The sequence below is a fragment of the Nicotiana tabacum genome, chromosome 12, assembly GCF_000715075.1.
Source record: "Nicotiana tabacum cultivar K326 chromosome 12, ASM71507v2, whole genome shotgun sequence".
In the NCBI taxonomy this organism is placed as follows: Eukaryota; Viridiplantae; Streptophyta; class Magnoliopsida; order Solanales; family Solanaceae; genus Nicotiana; species Nicotiana tabacum.
The window spans coordinates 108,631,774-108,652,826 of NC_134091.1; the positions used below are offsets into that span (position 1 = coordinate 108,631,774).

The 21,053-nt window shown below is 38.5% G+C and overlaps 1 protein-coding gene across 1 annotated transcript; it reads right to left on the reverse strand.

Annotated features, from left to right (window-relative positions):
- Window positions 1-569: 569 nt before the first annotated feature.
- On the reverse strand, window positions 570-4,301 carry LOC107823407 (uncharacterized). The gene is made up of 2 exons (XM_016650046.2): window positions 1,288-4,301; window positions 570-1,144 (listed from the first exon to the last, which is right to left on the reverse strand). Exons 1-2 carry the CDS (start codon window positions 4,268-4,270, stop codon window positions 795-797), a joined length of 3,333 nt encoding a protein of 1,110 aa, XP_016505532.1. The 5' UTR covers window positions 4,271-4,301; the 3' UTR covers window positions 570-794.
- Window positions 4,302-21,053: the final 16,752 nt, after the last annotated feature.

Genomic DNA, 21,053 nt, shown 5'->3' on the forward strand with positions numbered 1-21,053 from the left:
GTAAAGCAAGCATTCCTATTGGTCGGAGGAAATGTGACTTCGCCTATAAAAAGTAGCTCTCGGCTTCTTTGTTGAAACACATAAAAGCAACAAAGCTTCGAGTATTTCACGGACAAGAAAAATTATATGTGAGAAAAAATAGAGAGTGCGAGCGATATTGTAGTGAGGTAAGAATTTCGAGTATTTACTTGGGACTACAGAGTGTAACTTCCTCATTATAGTAGATTATTTTGCTTCTCTCAGACTCTGGTTTTTTTTCTTATTCAGAAGGGTTTTCCACGTTAAAATATTTGTGTCCTTATTGTTCTTTTTATTCTTGTTGATTACCGTATCTCGATACTACGTTATTATTCCGTTGATATTAACGTGAATAATATTTCTGGGGGGTTTATTCCCAACAACAAAAGTAAGGCGCAAATATTTTATTTTCACTACACATTGAGTTAAAAATAAAATGGTTTATTAAATTATTGAATACAAAGGAATAAACTAATGAATCAAAAATATGAATTAGAGGCGATAAGATGTGGCATAGATATTTCCAAGCTTGCAAACAGAAAGCCAAATAGTGCTGCTAAACACCTTCATAATTAGCATTCAAACCATAAATACTAAAAACGTAAAATAGGTTTACAACCACTCAAATATAAAATTACAACAAGAGAGAATTCAACACTCAAAACTACAAACAGTACATGACTCCAAGTAGTATGGAAGACTATATTAAAGAAATCTGGTAAACAAAAAGCGACATATTAACTTGCAACTCAGAAAGAACACCACCTTAAGAGATGCTAACTTCTACTTTCCAAAAATGTGTTCTTGATTTTGTTAAGCCTCTTGACTACATCTTTCATAGTTATCCTTGATTCTGGCTTTTCATTTGTGCAGTCCAAAGCCAATTCTATCATGGAGGCTATGCAAATTTCACTTTTGGAAGTAATCTTATCCTCAAAAAAAAGATTAGCATCCACAATTTCTATCATAGTCCCTGAAAATGCTCGTCTCATCCACTCCCTTATGCCAAGACTTTCATTGAATATATCTTCATTGACTGGTCTTCTTTTTGCTAAAACCTCCATCAACATGATGCCATAACTGTAAACATCACCACTAGTGGACACAATTCCCTCCGAGCCATATTCTTAGAAGAAAGAAAATTAAGAAAACAATTACTTGTTTGAAGTATAACCATAAACTATACTAACAAAGACTTACTTTTATTTAGTTCTAAAATTTGGAAAGGCTCAAGTATGATAAGGGAAAAAGAGTAAGAGACTAGTGTACCTGGTGCAATGTAACCAAGAGTGCCCAATGTCGCGGTATGTGCTGTGGACTTGTTTCCTGCTAAAATTTTAGAGATGCCAAAATCACCAACATGAGCCACCATATCTTTATCCAAAAGAACATTGGCTGGCTTTAGGTCACAATGAATTATCGGAGTGTCATAATCATGATGCAGATATTCAATTGCCACAGCCACATCAAGCATTATGGTAACTCTTTGAAGGAGGTTCAAGTGAGACTCTTCTTTGTACAACCAATTATCAAGACTCCCATTGGGCATATATTGCAGGACAAAGGCTCTTATGTGTTCGCTAGAGCAAGTAGTAATCACCGGTACAAGATTTCTATGCCTAACATTTCTGATCACTTCACATTCAGTATCAAACCTCTTGCATGCTTCCTCATTTTGCAAGTCCAAAACCTTTATTGCCACCACAGTTCCACTAGATAATGTGCCTCTATACACAGATCCAGAACCTCCCACCCCAATTAAATTTGACACATCAAAGTTATTTGTTGCTCGTCGAATCTCGTGATAAGAAATCAATTGATAAGTTCTGAGCTCTGTTACCTTTTCTGCATCTTTTGACTTTCCCTTCCTTTGTTGTATCATTATCCAAATTGAGACCAAGAAGAATATCAGAAAGGATGAAGTAACCACTGGAGTAACAATTTTTAGCACAAGCTTCTTAAACTTTGAATGACGTCTAGGATTAGTAATAGCGCAAGCAGGAACTTCCAACATGTGCATTCCGCATAGACCTTTGTTGCCTACGAAAGATTGCGGAGTGGAATTTGCAAACACACCACCATTGGGTATTTCACCTTCCAAATCATTAAATGAAACATTGATACTTTTAAGGCGCGACAATTTTTCCAATGACATAGGAATAGTACCTGAAATAGCATTTAATGACAGATCCAAGAACTCCATGCTTATCAAGTTGGAAAAGGATGATGGAATTGAACCCAAAAATGAGTTGTTTGATAGAGAAAGATATTGCATGTTCTCGAGCTCGCCTATTCTGCTTGGTATCATGCCTGAAAAGTGGTTACCAGAAAGATCAAGTCCTACAATGGCCTTTAGTTCTCCAATATTAAGTGGAACTTCTCCCTGTATAGAATTCCTTGAAATGTTTAGATGGAGAAGACCTGCCAACTGCCAAAGGCTCAAAGGTAACTTTGAGGCAAAATTGTTAGATCCCAACCAAAGTTCTTGTAGCATGCTTAGATTTCCTATACATTCAGGGATCACCCCAGAGAGCTCATTACTATGCAGAATCAACTGAACCAAGCTAGATAATTGACATACTACCTTTGGAATATGTCCTTGTAATTTATTTTTATGTAGATATAGCCCTTGGAGTTGTTTAAGCTTACTAACCTCAAAAGGAATACTCCCCATCAAGTTGTTTTTCTGAAAGTCTAGCATCGTTAGACCGGTCATGTTGCCTATACTTTTGGGTATGGGGCCATTGATACGTGCATTTGCTATTTCAAAATATTCAATAGCAGATGAAAGATTCCCAATAGAATTGGGAAGAATTCCGTTCAATGGATTGTAACCAAATGATAGATATTGCAACATCCTACAGTCCACCAAAGAATTCAAGAATAACAACTCAGGTTCACTTGGTTCATTGGTAAGTTGATTCATTACTAAGAACAATCCTTGTAGCTCGCGAAGATTTCCCAAATTAGTAGGAATTTTTCCAGTGAAAAAGTTTCCAGCTAACACCAACTCAGTAAGCTTGGTAGAATTTATTATGAACGGCGGAATTTCCCCTTCAATCTGATTTTTCGCCAAGTAAAGCCCGTTAAGGTTCGGAAGATGAAGACCTGTAGTGGCTGGAATTCTCCCCGAGAGGTTGTTTAAACTTAAAGAAATGAATTCCAAAGAAGATATATTGAAAATAGCCTTTGGAATTTCACCAATAAGATTATAATTTTCAGCGAAATCTAACAACCTTAAATTTGATAGCTTCCCTAATTCTAAAGGAATTGGCCCCTCTACACGATTGTTTGGACAATGAAGAGATTGTAGAGTGGAAATATTGCCCAATGATGTAGGAAGAGTCCCATTTATAGCGTTGTTTCCAACAAAGAACTTCTTCAACTTAGCTAAACAACCAATATTTCTGGGTATTTCTCCAGTTATATTGTTGAAAGCTATAGAAAACACTCTGAGCTCTGTGAATTGGCAAATATTGGAAGGAAAGTCACCAGAAATTTGATTGTATGGTATACTAAGAATCTTTAGATTGGATTTAATATTCCCTACATTGAGCAATAAAGGACCAGAAAGGCTATTGGTTCGCAAATGTATGGCAATTAGCGAGGAGATATTAAAAAGTATTGCAGGAATGGGACCTGTTAATTGATTATGGGACAAAGACAACATTGCAAGTTGGCTCAAATTACCAATATCATTTGGAATATTGCCGTTGATTCTATTCCTACGCAAACTTAAGTTTAGCAATTTTGTGGCATTTCCAATTGAAAGAGGGATGATACCTGTGAGGTTATTGTTGGTAAGATCCAAGACTCTAAGTTCAGGTGAATACCATGGCCCTTGCCATATTTCACCACTAAGTTTGTTAAAAGCTAATGAAATATTTTGAATTCTTTGGTGTTGAAATAGACTTGTTGGAATATTTCCTTGGAAGTTGTTGTTCACAAGATTGAGCTCTCTTAGAAAGGACAAATTGGCCAAAGATGGAGATATTGTGCCTTGAAGTTGCAAATTTGGAAGAGCCAAAGACACAACCCTTTGCCTTTTTGAATTGCAAGTGACACCAAACCAAGAGCAAAAAGAAGTATTCTTAGTCCAGTTTTTGGCCAGAAAATGACTTGGACTTGTAACAAGATTTTGGAAAGTCAGTAGAGCATCTTGGTCTGTCTCATTTAAGGAAGCAGCTGATATAGAAAGCAAGTAATATTGACCTAGAAAGAGAAGAATCAACAAGAAAATTTGCTTATCCATATGCACTAGAAATAGAATCTTTCAAGGGAATATGGATACTGGATTTGTGTGGTGTTGCCAAAGTTCAAAGCCGCTCCATTATATAGCACCAAGATTTCAAAAAAATAAAAAATAAAGGGAATATAGAAAGAAACAAAAAGGTGGAAATTAAACAGATAATCGATAATGTTCGACATAAAAGTTTACATGTTGACAGTGAAAATGTGAAAACTGATTAAAGTGCAGGAATAAGAAGAGGAAAAAAGTAGCAAAAAGAAAAAAGATCCTATCCGCTTGCCTTGTAGTTGACACCGGTGTTTTAAAAAGCGTTTTCGGGGCGAGGCGCACCAAAAACGCCCTGGAGCGATGGTGTGGGGCGAAAGTCTCAAGAGGCATACGCCCGGGTGTTTGAGGCGAGTTTTTTTAGTGAGGCGTAAGTCCCAGAGATTTTTTCAAATTAAAACAAAATTTGTCGAATAAGTCATTCGTATAATACCCAAATTTTCAAAATTCAGTTTGATAATTACTCAAAAGTTTTAAAAAAGAACTGAAATGTATTAAATTTAAAAGTAAAGATCTTTTTTATTGATTGAAGCCCCCAATTCACGGTCTTTACCAATTCTTTATCTTGTCCGCTAGTCTGTTAATGTCTCCCAAAAGCAACGAATATTCAATTTTTTTTTTACAAATGCAAAGAGAACTCCATTCTCCTTCATAGCAGCAAGTTCAAAGTTTAAATTGAAGGTTAGTTCATTTTTGTTCCTCCATGTAGAAAACTTTATTCTTTTTGATTCAAGTTACTTGAACTTCTAAGTAGTGTATAATAGATTGTTTTGACTAGTTTTTTCTAAGTATCGTATAATAGATTATTTTGACTAGTTTTTGTGGGTATGGAGCACATCTATATATATTCACATATTTATAATTTTTTTCAATTTTTATGTAATTTTACCTGTTTATAAATATTTACTGTAATTATATTATTTTATAAAATATTAAAAATTAAATACCTATGGGGCTTACGCCTCGTTGAAGCATATGTAAAACGCTTCGCCTTACGCCCCGCCTATTAAAACACGAGCTGACACTTGTGTCAAAAGGACGGGTTGTGCTAATTTTGGGCGGGTCAAAATGTACTAAATCAATAAATGATCTGTCACAAAGTTTCTTGGATTGAGATGAGCTGGCCAATATAGGCTAAAATTCGGGTCATAACCCAACTCGCACAACTCTTACCAAACTTTAATTAATATGTATTGTTTTCTTATGAATTGTTTAATTATCAAAAAAAATATTCTTTTATTATAGTCATATATAACATATCAAACAAAGATAAAATTTAAAAATATTTTAGTTAAGTTATTTGTGGATCAATTTGGGCTAAAACTCAGCCCCACTTTAAAAGGGCTGCGATGGGCTGATGGATTGACCTCAACAAATGGGCGGGTCAATAACCTATCTAACCTTGGACTAGTTGAATGGGTTAAATAGGTGTGAGCTCAAATTGTTCCAATTGACACCATTTGCGTTGTGTTTATAAAACAGAATAAAAGTCGGTCAACTTATTGCAATTTATTTTCTTTATATTGTTCAAAGCCAAGTCAATAAGAGTCAAGCTTAGGATATGGTTATTTCATGAACGTTGCCCCCACCACTATGATTGCAGCATCTCAGTAAAGAATCATTTCTTAAAAAAGAAGATAATATTCATTATATATTGCTATATATGTACATATTTAGCATGTTATTTTGGTTATTTTTTTGAAAGAGATTGAATTAGTATATTGGAATGTATATGGTTGATAATTTTTGCAAAGGAAACGGTTGCAAGTTTAGTTTACTGCTTTTTTGGAAGACGTTTAATATTTTGCTTTTATGACTACAATATATTGAAGAAAGTTCTAGAGCAAAACAAAGGTTTTTGAATAATTGGTTAACAAAAATTGTACTGGATAATTAGGTACTAGTTCAATCAGGTCATTTATTTACTAGTACTTGTAGTAATATTTTGGCCTTTTATGGCAACTTGTGTATTCTACAAAGTACAACTACCTTTGTTATCTATGTTTAGGTTATCAGGTGGAATAGACAAGAATATCTCATGGGCTGAAATTATCACATAGGATATAGATAATTCTATCATTTTATTATAAAATTTATCCACTACTAACTAATACACACAACTAAAGATGAGATAAATACGATTATATATTCTATTTTGGGATTAGTATATCTTTATTCCGATAATCAAACAATGTACTAATGCTAATCTCCTTTTGACGGGAAAAAAGGGTGTCACGTTGAAGTAGAGACACCACAACAATGTCTAGTTTGTCGTACTGTTTTTGAAAGTTGGGGATTTTGATTTTCCAAAACCAACTGAGTTTTTTCGTTCAAGATAAACCTTAGATATGTAGGATTTAGTCAGATAAATTTTCTATAATAGTCTTGGAGAATGATATATGTTAATCAGCGTAATGGTTGATTGTAATTTTCGAAAACATAGATGTTTCTCTGAAGCAGAAAACCAGAGTTTAGTTGTGCTATTTTATTAACTTGTCACTAGAACATGTTGGTTATAGATGTTGTGGTTGACATAATGGCACTGTGAATGATTCTTGATCACTTGACTGATTGATATTGTGTGTTAATTCGAGCAAAACAAGTTTTATCATTAAAAAAGAAAATAAACACAGGGTTGCTACATGGGCTTAGCAATGCGTCATAACATAATTATAACAATATTTATATACCATATATCAACATACGAACGGGTAAAATTTACAAATAGTTACTTTTAATGTTTTGTAATTGAAAAATAATTATTGTCATGAAATTTTGAAGGGTAAAACTTTAGGATATTATCGTAAAGTTTCACTTGTGAGCTCTATGATAGTAGTTATTTTTTAATTACAGGTCCAAAAATACGAGAGCACTATTTAATTTCTGCCCTATGAACACATACTACGACTAAAAAGCATGCAACACTAGCGAATAACCAAAAGGCCGGGTTGTTATAACTTTATACTATAACAGTTTAAAATTTCCAAATTAGGCTTGTAAAAAACGAAAATTAAAAAATTATTTTAACAACCTGAAAAGCAGTCATAAATAATTACAACAAATTAGCAACGCATTTTGGACATGCTTTTTGGCAGAATTAAAAAGTAAAAAATTGATGCTGTGTTTAGTCAATGTGAATTATGTTGGTAACCTGTGTTCAAAATCAAAAAATCATGTAAAGTAAAAGAGAAACAGAAATGCATAAGAAGAACAAAATTAAATCTGAGCGCACTGAATTCACAGTGTGTCCTTAAGAAATTTAATCTCTTCACTGTTGTCCAAGGTATACGGATTAATTCCTCCCACGATAGAACGAAATAACTATTCTGTAATAGCGGCACTTCAAATTATAGAATTTCAGCGAACTCAACAAACGGAGCAAATCACACTTGACACTTATGTTTATTTAGGAAATATTACAACAATGTAGGAAAGAGAGGAGAAGATTTCAGATTTTTCATATCTTAAAAATGAGGCCAAATCTCTAAATTTATAGACAAAAAAAGGATGATATGGAGAGGTGCGGTCTAAAAAGTGCCTATTCCACTTTCCATTCACACCCTTTAAAGAAAAAACGCAACAAATTCTTAGCTTAACAACCTATCCACTTGAAACAATTTAAAGGGAGTCTCAATTAATGCTTAATGGATTCTTAACTCACTAATGCCTTTTTGTAATTTATCTTTCTACTACGCAATGAGAAAAGAAATTTTTTCTTCTATCATCTAATCTTCTTGTTTTTTTTTCCTTCTCTTTTTGATCCCACTGAGTATGCCCGTGATTTGCACGAAGTACTTTGATTTTTTTAATAAATTTTATTTTATATTGACTTGACTTCAAGGATAGAAATATGAATATAATTATTGCATTATCAAGAATAGGAAAGGATTAATCGGTAACTCCAATAGAGAGAATAGTGATGTTTAGATTAAAAATTGATCGTTGTATACGGTCAAAACCGAATATGCCCTTCGTATGACTAATCGAGATTGGAATGTGGTCGTCCGAGGTTTATCATTATAATATCGAGCCATGGTGCGAAGTATATGTTGTCGAGCTCGAGACCCAGAGACCGATCAAGATCGAGGTCGGCCAAGATCGAGCTCGAAGACTCAGAAGACTGATCAAGATCGAGATCGGTCGAGATCGAGATCGGCCAGGATCAAGATCGAGCCAAGAAACAATAAAGTCGTTATAGCCGCAATTAGGGAGAGAATCTCGGAGGAAATCACAGCACAAATCAAGGAAAGAATAATTATTTAATCTATCATGGGATCCGCACTACATATTTTTTAATTATATCCAAAATAGGATTTCTCCCATATATTAAGGGTTGTTATCACTTGTAGAAGGGGGATCACATTCATTGAGAATTATAGAGCATCAAGCAAATATTATCCTTTTTTGGGCTTTGATATTGTCTCATATTGTTCTTCTACCAATCATTATCCATTCAATTTGAGAGTGATAAAACCTGAAGGCTTAGGCCAACTAATTCATTCGGTTTGCATTCATTTCTTTTATACCTAATTTCAATATTCATTTACTTATTTTTCCAATTTGTACCAAGTTATACCACGTATCCTTAGAACTACGTATAAATTCAATTGCTATCCGTTTTTTCGGGTAAAAAGTTTGGCGCACACCGTGGGGCTAGGGATAATAGTGGTTATTTGATACAAATCTCTGTAAAACACACTATTTTACACTTGCTTTTGGAAGTGTATTTGATTTCAGGCTAAAAATGACGAACTCTCAGTTAATGGTCCTACCTATCGACAACGACTCGCCATCAAGATGAGAATAACAACGTGACACCCGAGGATGAAAGGCCACCCGTTGACCCCTTTGGAACTCGGGCTGTGGGTCCAATTGACGTTAATTCGCATGTGGCCATTAAAGCAAACCAACATTCTAGCCCCGAAAACAGCATTCATGGTGGAACTAGATCTACAGTTCGAAATACCCAAAATGACGGAGAGGACGGGATCAACCTGCATATGATTTTTAAAATGTTGCAAGCTCAACAGGTAGCGACAGCTCAGTTGCAGAGCCAAACCTAGGCACCGAGCAGACCTGAGCCCGGTCCACCCCAAGAAGTCACCCATAGAACGAGACCAGTTGTAGTAAGGTCAAATGAACAAGGACCGTGGACTAGCCTCGAAATTATAAAGATGCTTGAGGAACTGACATAACGGATAGAGTCAGGAAAAAAAAGTATTGAAGCAAACGACAAGAAAGTAGAAACTTATAACTCCAGGGTTGATCAGATCCTGGGGGAACCACCTATATTGAAGGGTTTGTATTCCAAAAAGTTCGTACAAAAACCTTTCCCCCCGAGCGCAGCTCCAAAACCGATCCCCAAGAAGTTTCGCATTCCTGAGATTCCTAAATATAATGGAACAACCGACCCCAATGAACATTTCACTTCTTACACGTGTGCCATTAAAGGGAATGATCTAGAGGACGACGAGGTCGAATCCGTATTGTTAAAGAAATTCGGGGAAACCCTGTCAAAGGGAGCAATGATATGGTATCATAATTTACAACCTAACTCTATCGATTCTTTTGCCATGCTTGCAGATTCTTTTGTAAAAGTACACGCCGGAGCCATAAAAGTCGAGACCAGGAAGTCGGACCTTTTCAAGGTAAGGCAAAAAGATAACGAGATGCTAAGAGAGTTTGTATCTCGTTTCCAAATGGAATGAATGGATCTACCACCGTTCACGGAAGATTGGGACGTTCAAGCTTTCACCCAAGGACTAAACGAACGAAGCTCAATGGCTTCACAACAGTTAAAGCAGAACTTGATTAAGTACCCGACTATTACCTGGGCCGATGTACATAATCGATATCAGTCAAAGATTAGAGTTGAAGACGACCAGTTGGGGGCCCTTTCTGGGTCTGTTATCAAAAGGGACATTGATTGAGAATCGAGGTTGAACAGGAATCGATACTAGCCGTATAATGGAGATCGTAGGGGCAGCGGAACCGAAAATAACTCCGTACGGGGTGAAAGGAGAAGTGATCGAGGTCAAGGGTCTCGAGGGCTGATGAACAAGAATGGTTTCGACATGCATACCGGACCTAAGGAAGCACCGCGATTGTTAGAGTATAACTTCAACATTGATGTATCTACCATAGTATCGGCTATCGGACGAATCAAAGATACTAAATAGCCTCGACCTCTGCAGACCGATCTAGCCCAGAGAAATCCCAATCAAATGTGCAAGTATCATGGTACTCATGGCCACAGAATGGAAGATTGCAGGCAGTTGAGAGAAGAAGTAGCCCGGTTGTTCAATGAAGGGCACCTTCGAGAATATTTAAGTGATCGGGCCAAGAATCACTTCAAAAACAGAGATCTCAATAGACAAAACGAGCAAGAAGAGCTGCAACACATTATTTACATGATTATCAGTGGGATCGATGTTCCCCAAGGGCCAGTGTTTAAACGCACTAAGTTGTCGATTATAAGGGAGAAGCGATCTCGGGCTCATGATTACATATTAAAAGGAACCTCGTCCTTTATTGACGAAGACGCAAAAGGAATCATGCAGCCCCATAACGATACACTGATAATATCTGTACTTATGAATAAAACTCAAGTTAAGCGTGTGTTAATTGATCCATGTAGTTCGGCCAACATCATTCGATCGAAGGTCGTAGAGCAACTCGATCTACAGGACCACGTCATGCCCGCAGCTCTGGTACTAAATGGATTCAACATGGAATGTGTATCTACTAAAGACGAGATTATTCTGCTAGTAAACGTGGCCGGGACCATCCAAGAAATGAATTTCCACGTGATCGAGGGCGACATGAGGTATAACACCCTGTTCAGGAGACCGTGGATCCACAACATGAGAGTAGTACCCTCGACCCTTCACCAGGTTCTAAAATTCCCAACACTGGAGGGAATCAAAACAATCTACGGGGAGCAACCAGCCGCAAAGGAAATATTTTCCATCGACGAAGTGATTCCGGTATCATGACTCTCATAGACAAAGGGGTCCAATTCAAAGCAAAAACATGATACCAAATACCAATCACAAGCGCCAGCCTCGACCCAACCAGAGAAGCAAGAGACTGACGAAGATGATGATTATGGGTTCCCTCGATCCTGCGTGATCCCCGATGATTTCGACGCTACCAAATCAACGGTCGAAGAACTGGAGAAAATCACACTAATCGAACATCTGCCCGAACGAAAGGTATACCTAGGCACAGGACTAAATCCCGAGCTCAGGAGAAAGTTTATTAAATTTCTTATAACTAACATGGATTGTTTCGCTTGGTCCCGTCTTGACATGACAAGGATCCCATCGGAAATCACCACTCATAGACTAAGCTTGGATCCGAAATTCCATCCGGTGAAGCAAAAAAGAAGGCCCCAGTCCGAGGTCAAACATGCCTTCATCAAGGACGAGGTTACCAAATTTCTCAAAATAGGATCCATTCGGGAAGTAAAGTACCTCGAATGGTTAGAAAACGTGGTGGTAGTCCCTAAGAAGGGAAACAAACTTAGAATGTGTATAGATTATAAAGACCTAAATAAAGCATGCCCCAAGGATTCTTTTTCTTTGCCCACGGCTGGCCATGAGAGTCTTAGTTTTCTCGATGCTTATTCCGGGTACAACCAGATACAGATGAACCCAGAGGATCAGGAAAAGACCTCATTTATCACTAAGTACGGTACCTAGTGTTATAATGTAATGCCATTCGGTCTAAAAAATGCTAGTGCAACTTATCAATGCCTAGTAAACCAAATGTTCGAAGAACAAATAGGAAAATCAATGTAAGTTTATATTGATGACATGTTAGTCAAGTCCCTGCGAGCAGAGCACCATTTAAGGCATTTGCAGGAGACTTTCGATATACTGAGGGAGTACAATATGAAGCTCAACTCCGAAAAGTGTGCATTCGGGGTTGGCTCGGACAAGCTTCTTGGTTTTATGGTGTCCAATCGGGGAATCAAAATCAACCCCGATAAAATCAAAACTATTGAGGATATCACGGTAGTGGATAATGTAAAGGTCATACAAAGGCTAACGGGGCGGATAGCCGCCCTAGGATGATTCATTTTGAGATCCTCAGATATGAGCCACCGATTTTTCTCGCTGCTTAAGAAGAAGAGCAATTTTGCATGGACCCCGGAATGCCAACATGCCTTGGAAGAACTAAAGCGGTATTTATCGAGCCCGACGCTGCTTCATATCCCGAAAGTGGACGAATAGCTTTACCTGTACTTGGTAGTCTCGGAGATAGCGGTAAGTGGAGTCCTTGTCCGAGAAGAACAAGGTACGTAATTTCCTATCTATTATGTTAGTCGGACCTTAGATGGGGCCGAAACTAGATATCTACACTTAGAAAAATTGGCACTTGCTTTAATAAGCGCCTCTAGGAAACTAAAACCATACTTTCAATGTCATACAATATGTATTGTAACAACTTATCCTCTTCGAAACATTTTGCGCACAAACCCAAGCTTTCGGGTCGATTGGCCAAATGGGCCGTAAAAATCTGTGGGTACGATATTGAATATCGACCCCGAACCGCCATCAAGTCTCAAATCCTGACGGACTTCGTGGCTAACTTTATGTCGGCCTTCGTACCCGAGATTGAAAAAGAACTACTATTAAAATCGAGAGTCTGGACCCTCTATACAGACGGTGCTTCGAACGCGAAGGGGTCCGGACTAGGTATCGTACTAAAATCACCCACAGGTAATGTATTTAGACAGTCTATCAGAACTACAAAATTAACTAACAATGAGGCCGAGTATGAGGCCATGATTGCAGGCTTCGAACTACCTAGAAGCTTTGAAGTCCGAGAAGACCGAATACAGAGGTACTTGGATAAACTACAGGTGACTCTACATCGATGTAAGGAATGAACCTTGCAATGTGTACCTCGAGAATAGAATAGTGAGGCCGACGCTCTTGCAAACTTAGGTTCATTGGTCGAAGATGACGAACTCAACTCGGGGACTGTCGTACAACTCATGAGAACGGTAATCGAAGAAGGTCACGCCGAGATAAACTCCACAAATTTAACCTGGGATTGGAGAAACAAATACATAGAGTACTTAAAGAACGGGAAGCTTCCATCAGATCCAAAGGAGTCAAGAGCTCTGCGCACAAAGACAGCACAATTCACATTGTCCGAAGACGGAACGCTATTTAGAAGGAAGTTCGATGGACCATTGGCAATATATTTGGGACCGGGAGAAACCGATTACATCCTACGGGAAATTCATGAGGGGACTTGTGGAAATCATTCTTGTGTCGATTCGCTGGTCAACAAAGTAATCAGAGCAGGGTATTATTGGACCGATATGGACAAGGATGCAAGGGAATTCATTCAAAAATGCGACAAATGCCAAAGGCATGCACCCATGATTCATCAACCCGAGGAACTACTCCACTCGGTCCTATCCCTATGGCCCTTCATGAAATGGGGAGTGGACATCGTTGGCACTCTCCTATGGGCCCCAGGTAAGGTTCAGTTTATTTTGTTTATGACTGATTAATTCTCTAAATGGGTTGAAGCACAAGCTTTCGAGAAAGTCAGAGAAAAGGAAGTCATAGACTTCATTTGGGACCACATCATATGTCGATTCGGGATGCCCTCTGAGATTGTATGTGATAATGGAAAACAATTTATCGGCAGCAAAGAAACGAAATTTCTCGAGGATCACAAGATTAAAAGGATCCTATCAACACCTTATAATCCCAGCGGGAACGAACAAGCCGAATCGACCAACAAAACTATCATCCAAAATCTTCAGAAGAGATTGACCGGCGCCAAAGGAAAATGGAGAGAAATACTACCTAAGGTTCTATGGGCATACCGCACAACATTGAAATCCAGTACCGGAGCAACACCGTTCTCGTTGGTTTATGGCGCCGAAGCTTTGATCCCGGTCGAGGTCGGAGAAGCTAGCATCAGGTTTTTATATGTAACAAAGGAGTCGAATAACGAGACCATGAATACGAGCCTAGAATTGTTGAACGAAAGACGCGAAACCCCTTTCATCTGATTGGCTGCCCAAAAATAGCGGATCGAAAGATACTACAATCGAAGAACCAATCTTCGACATTTTAACATCGGGGACTTGGTGCTAAGAAAAGTCACCCTCAACACCCGAAATCCGAATGAAGGAAAACTAGGTCCAAACTGGGAAAGACCGTATCAGGTTCTCGAAATTATCGGAAACGGAATCTACACGCTTGCATGATAAATGGAAAACAATTGTCGGGCAATTAGAACATATCGCACCTAAAATGATATTACTGCTAAGGTACGACCCCTCCCATTTTCATTTATATTTTAAACTAAGTTTTACAGGTGTTCGACCAGAAACAACGATAGATTCTTCGACACGAAGCCTTTAGGTCTGAAAGCACGCATTGCACTCTTTTTTTCTTAGACCGATTTTGTCCCAAACGGGTTTTTCGACGAGGTTTTTAATGAGGCAACCATTGATCGTGCTAACTTAGAACAATTCAACAGTGTCTGAGGCTTCTTTACAATCAACCTCGAATACTGGGGGCCATCTCGAATATCAACTTTGATGCGCGGAAGTTACTTCATGGCAGCAGGGTCTCGATAGGAAAAAATTTTAACGGCCAAACGGTCGAACGAACCATGCCTGCATAGTTTTCTCGAGACATGGCAGAGAACATGTATGCATGTAATAATCATTTATAAAGAGAAGTATTTTTTCTTTACCAGTTTCTCGTGCCTTAGAAATCTTTTTCTACTTTATAATTTCATACTCTCGATTTATTACATAAACAGGCTTAAGGGCCGTAGGGCCGACCATGACCAGGGTTCGGATGATTACCCCCATGCTCGAGGACTGTCGTTCGAAAAATAAACGAGATCGAATTATTAATATTTCGAGTTCTATGACCTTTTAGGAAACCCTCGATTTTTATAGGCCACGGCCAACCCACTCGGGGACTGACACTTCGGGGAAGCTTGAACTAAAACGGGAAAATAAGCCCAAGGGAAAAATCCCGAAGTAAAGAGGTTACGGCCGAATTAACACGGATCGGAGACGTCCAAATTCCGTAACAAAATAGGCCTTCGAATTCTTTCATAAACCGGTTAAAAAGGCTACCCCTGGCAAAATCATAAAAGGTTTCGATAATATCAAGCCTCGAAATCTATAATAAGTACAAAATTGCTTGAACTCTTGAACGATTCCTTATTTCGAGCTAAGGCATTACAAAATTTTTGGAAAAATAAATGATAAAAAACTTTTTCAAGCCGAAAAGGGGAGAAAGCCTTAAACAACTTTTTTTTACAAAAGCCTAAGAGCTACATTACTTCAAGTTCGAGCAAGCACTCACTCGATCGAAAAACCTAAGGGCTATACTAGTTCAGTTCCAATCAAATTGTCTAAACCTCGGACACAATTTTATGCTAAGGCATTTTCGACCTTCGTAAAATACAGAAAAGCAAAGGAAAAACACAAGAATCAAAAGAGCAAGAAAAGCCTTTTATATATATATATATATATATATATATATATATATATATATATATATATATATATATATATATATATATTCAAAAAATTTTACAAAAGGCCGAATCGGCCCCAGAAAAGATACAAAAGAAAAACAAGAAACCTAATATCCTAAATGGCTTGGTCTTCATCGGAGGCTAAGTCCTCAGGATTTTCTCCGTCCTCAGATTCACTCGAGCTCTCGGAGTCTTCCTCAGGGAAGGCCAGCCTTCGGGCTCTAGTTTCCTCAGCCTTGGCATTTTCAATTTCGGCCGCAACACTGAAGCCCTGAGCACTGACCTCATCAAGAACTTCCCTCTGAGCCTGCCACTTAGCATGGTCGACCATGCTCTTGGCCTTGGCCTGGTTGACCTCAACATCGATCCTGAACTGGGCCACTTTAGCATCAGCTCTTTTATTAGCCCCAACAACCTCATATCTGGCTACAACCACTTCAGATCTGGATACAGCCACCTCGGATCTGGTTAGGGTTGTGCATAATTTGATAAATACCGAATTGCCGTACCGAAATCGAAAATTTTGGTATTTGGTATTCGATATTTTGGTATTCGGTATGGTATTTAGTTTAATTTTAAAAAAAATTGATATTAGGTATGGTATTTGGTATTTTAAAATAAAATACTGAAATACCGATACCGTACTGAAATATATATATATATATATATATATATATATATATATATATATATATATATATATATATATATTGCACAATACACATATTATTAATTATAACATAAATATAAAAAATCTAAAAAAATTCTTTCCTTTATTCTCTAAGTTCATCAATTAACTCTAAGCAAGCGACAAGACATTTCTATTGATCAAATTTATCCTTTATGTACATTTGTTTCTCTCTGGATTGATATTTTCTGGATTTGGACAAAAGTTTTGTCAACAAACATTTTTAGTTTTGTACTTTTGAGTACTTTAATTAATAATATTACAGTCTATGACTCTACGCACTAGTTAGTATTCAAACCGAATAAACCGAAGTTACCGAACCGAATAAACCAAAACCGAAAAGAGAAAAACCGAACCATACCTAATTAAATTAGGTACGGTATTGGTATAGTATTTTAAGAAACCGAATATCGAAAATACCAAACCGAAATGTCTAAATACCGTACCATACCGACCGACGAACACCCCTAGATCTGGCCACTTCGAGTTCATCGGCCAAGCTTGCCTTATCAGAAGCTGCCAAATCCAATCGATCCTGAAGCTCCTTAATCTTCTCGATCTGCACCGAGGCGTTTTCCTTTGCAGCCCGAAGCTGGGTCTCAGACAACTCCAATTGCGCTTGGACGACCTCCTTTTTCGAGGCAATGATGTCCATATTCTCTTGAATTCTTTTGCCTCGACCAGTAGCTCACCTACCTGCGAAATGAGCCGTCCAATCTGTTCGAGCCTCTGCCGAACCTGCAGAATCGGATCGTTAATGGTTATCTCCAATTCATCGTCACTATCGTGAAGAATTCAAAATACCTACTCAGCCATTTCCTCGTGCTCATCTTGAGTCGTTGCCAAATCTGCCCGAAGCTTCTTACTAAGAAGTTTGTAGGAGTCACTATTCTCAGTGAGGTTCCGAACTTCGGCCTCATGCTCTCCTCCCGGATTTGGTGGAAAGCCTAGTGATGCAACACCGAATCCTACAAATATGGAAAAAGATGTTAGAATTATCTACAACTCTGTAAGTGTAAAATAAACGGCAGAGATACCATCGAAGTTACCCGATTTATAGCATGTTGAGCCTTGCTGAAAAGACAAGTCGATCCTATCGTATTCATCACAGTTTGATCTTTTTCGGTCACCAAGGACCGAAGGTAACTAGCAATCCCCACTGGGAGAGAGAAAATTCAGGCATCCTCCGGGATGGAGAGCATTATCTTCGGCTTACGATCGGGATTAACACTCGGGGTTGGGAATCGGTCCACCGGTTTTGGAACCGATGAAGACCCGGTAGAGCCCGACCATGATGCTTTCTTCGATACCGGTAATTCACCGAACCCGATAATCTCCTCTGAGGCAGCTGAGTCGAGCCTATCCAGAAAGCTGTGGATATCGGTCGACTCATGAATACCATCGTAAGATCGACCTTCCAACATGTTGGCCTCATGGATCAAAGCATCTAAAATTTGAGGGGATCCACTAATGTCGATAACCCCGAGCTCGTCCCTCGAGATATTTTTTTCTGCCCGAGAAGTCTTGACCTCGGTCTCCCTTTCAACCATCTCAACTCGAGACGGGATAGTCTCGACTTTTCCTTGTTCAGGAATTTTGGCCAGGGTTCCCTTATCCACCTCCGCCGATTCAGAGGATTGTTGTATCACAACATTAGCCCGTACACAGGCTAATTCCTCTTCTCTTTCTTTGGGCTCATCCCTTAATCGGCGGATCAAGTCCGGAGGCATGATACCAGAGCCCCCCTTGGGCTTGCGATATTTCTTCGCCGATTTTTTCTTTTCCGAGATCGGGGAACTCGGCGCATCTTTTCTCTTCTTCTCTTTAACCTGCTTTGGGGTAGGGACCTCTTCATCACCAGATGGGGGCCTCATGGCAACATCTTTCCCAAGTCCTATAAAGGGAAAAGGGGGGGGAGGTAAGAAAGTGAAGAAGAACAAATGACAAACAAACTAAGGAAGCGACTTATCATGACTGCGAGCCTCCTATCGACCCTTTGATAGTTCCACCCAAGCGCGCTTGAAGTATGGTCTCTGCAGCACCAGACCTTCAAACCATTGTTTAAGACCCGAAATCGGTTCCGACATCCGAGCCACAGCTGTAACAAGAAAGAAAAAGTGGATCAAGAAAATGAAAGGCAGTCACAAATTAAAACACTTGAAGGGAAATAAATACTCACGGTTCATATTCCATTTCTTAGAAAACGACATGTCATTGGTAGGGATAAGGTCTGAGGTTTTGAGTCGAACAAATCGGCCCATCCAGCCTCGATCACGAGTCTCGTCTATACTCGTGAACAACACTTTGGTGGCTCGGAGAGCAAGCTTGATTAACCCTCCTCTATAGAGTCGGAGACTATAAAGGTGCATAAGGTGATCTAGGGTGAAAACACACCCCTCGATTTTGTTTGAGAAGAATCGAAGAAGAATCACTATTCTCCAAAAAGAAGGGTGGATCTGGCCAAGGGTCACGTCGTATCTCATGCAAAAGGCAATGATGACAGGGTCTAAAGAACCCAATGTGAAAGGATGACTATAAACACTTAAGAACCCTTCCAAGTGGATAGTAATTGATTCTTCAGACGATGGGACTACCACGTGCTTGTCTCCCCAATTGCATTCCTGTTTTACTTTCTCGAGAATTTTCTCGGTGATTATACACGGGTACCTCGAGATCGGCTCACATCGGCCCGGTATCGAATAAGGTTTTTCAACCTTAAAATCAATGACAATTGAGCACCCTACCGGAATGAATTCCTCGGGGCGAGGCTCCGCCGCATCCTGACCGCCGGCGGGTCATGATGAAGAAGTGGCCTATTTTTGCGGCACCATTTTGGAGGTTTTTGCCATTTGATGAACAAAGTAAAAGAGAATTAGGGTTGCATGCGATGTAAAATGTATGAAGCAAAGAGATTTTCTGAAGAAGATGCAAGAGTAGAGAAGAAACTTTTGAGTGCAAGTTACGATGAGGATGAGAATTTGAATATGTATAGCATGGTGATGACGGTTCAGAATCAATAGTGGCCAATCAACGACTGAAAGGCATTTAATGCCTTGGTAACTAGACCGACGGGACGTTTGTTACATACATCATAATCGGGCTCGTGGCTGACAGCATCATCCGCCAAGTCGAACTTCGGTAATTCATATTGTTTCTCGTCATCTTCTTTCCGAGAAACGAGGGGACTATTTGTATACGGTCAAAACCAAATATTTCCTGCATATGACTAATCGAGATTGGAACATGGTGGTATGAGGTTTATCATTGTAATATCGAGCCATGGTGAGAAGTATATATTGTCGAGATCGAGACCCAGAGACCGATCAAGATCGAGGTCGGCCAAGATCGAGTTCGAAGACTCACAAGACCGATCAAGATCGAGATCGGCTGAGATCGAGATCGGCCAGGATCAAGGTCGAGCCAAGAAACAAAAAAGTCGTTATAGCCGCAATTAGTGGGAGAATCTCAGCGGAAATCACGGCACAAATTAAGGAAAGAATAATTATTTATTCTATCATGCGATCCCACTATATATTTTTTAATATATCCAAAATAGGATTTCTCCACTATATTAAGGGTTGTTATCGCTTGTAGAAGGGGGATCAGATTCACCGAGAATTATAGAATATCAAGCAAATACTATCCTCTTTGGGCTTTGATATTGTCTCATATTGTTCTTCTACCAATCATTCTCCATTCAATTTGAGAGTGATAAAACCTGAAGGCTTAGGCCAACTAATTCATTCGGTTTGCATTCATTTCTTTTATAGATAATTTCGATATTAATTTACTTATTTTTTCAATTTGTACCAAGTTATACCACGTATCCTTAGAACTACGTATAAATTCAATTGCTATCCATTTTTCGGGTAAACAATCATTTTTATAAGAAATAAGAAACACAATAGTTTACGTATATTTACATATATGGTTCAATTTTTAAAATATGGTGAATAGTGATTTATGATACAATGAAGCATGAGATAATACATTCTGGAAAAAAGAAAGAAACAAAGAAAGTATGTGTGATCCAACGTCACCATTCAGAAAAAGAAAAGAAAAGAACAGAAACTTATATTTATAATTTATCCAAACAAGGGCTCACACGGATAAAGACACAACACGAGTAAATTACGCAGCTAATTACAGTATAAATGAAAATGGTTGATAACCAAATATATTACATGTGAAACTTTTAGCCTTCTTTTTTTTTTTTTACTAAATATCATTTGTTCTCACTTAATGAATGATTGAATCTGAATGATTTAGACCTCAAATCATTAGGTTCACTTGTTTTTATTAAGATTTAACCATTTGAAACTTCTTCGTCCCTATTAATCGAATAAGAATATGGCAATCCACTATATCAGAGTTGTAGTTCGCCTAATCATATTCCAATATTTTCTGTAGTTCTACCAAAAATTAGGGATGGCAATGGGGCGGGTTTGGCAAAACCCACAAAAATTTCAACCGCCCCGTCCCGCATAGTTATTTTTTCAGTTTTAAACCCACCCCGCC

Coding starts and splice junctions, on each gene's coding strand:
- LOC107823407 (XM_016650046.2), bottom strand. CDS start 4,270: ATGGATAAGCAAATTTTCTTGTTGATTCTTCTCTTTCTAGGTCAATAT. Junction 1,145..1,287: donor TCTTGGTTACATTGCACCAG/GTACACTAGTCT, acceptor CTTTCTTCTAAG/AATATGGCTCGGAGGGAATT.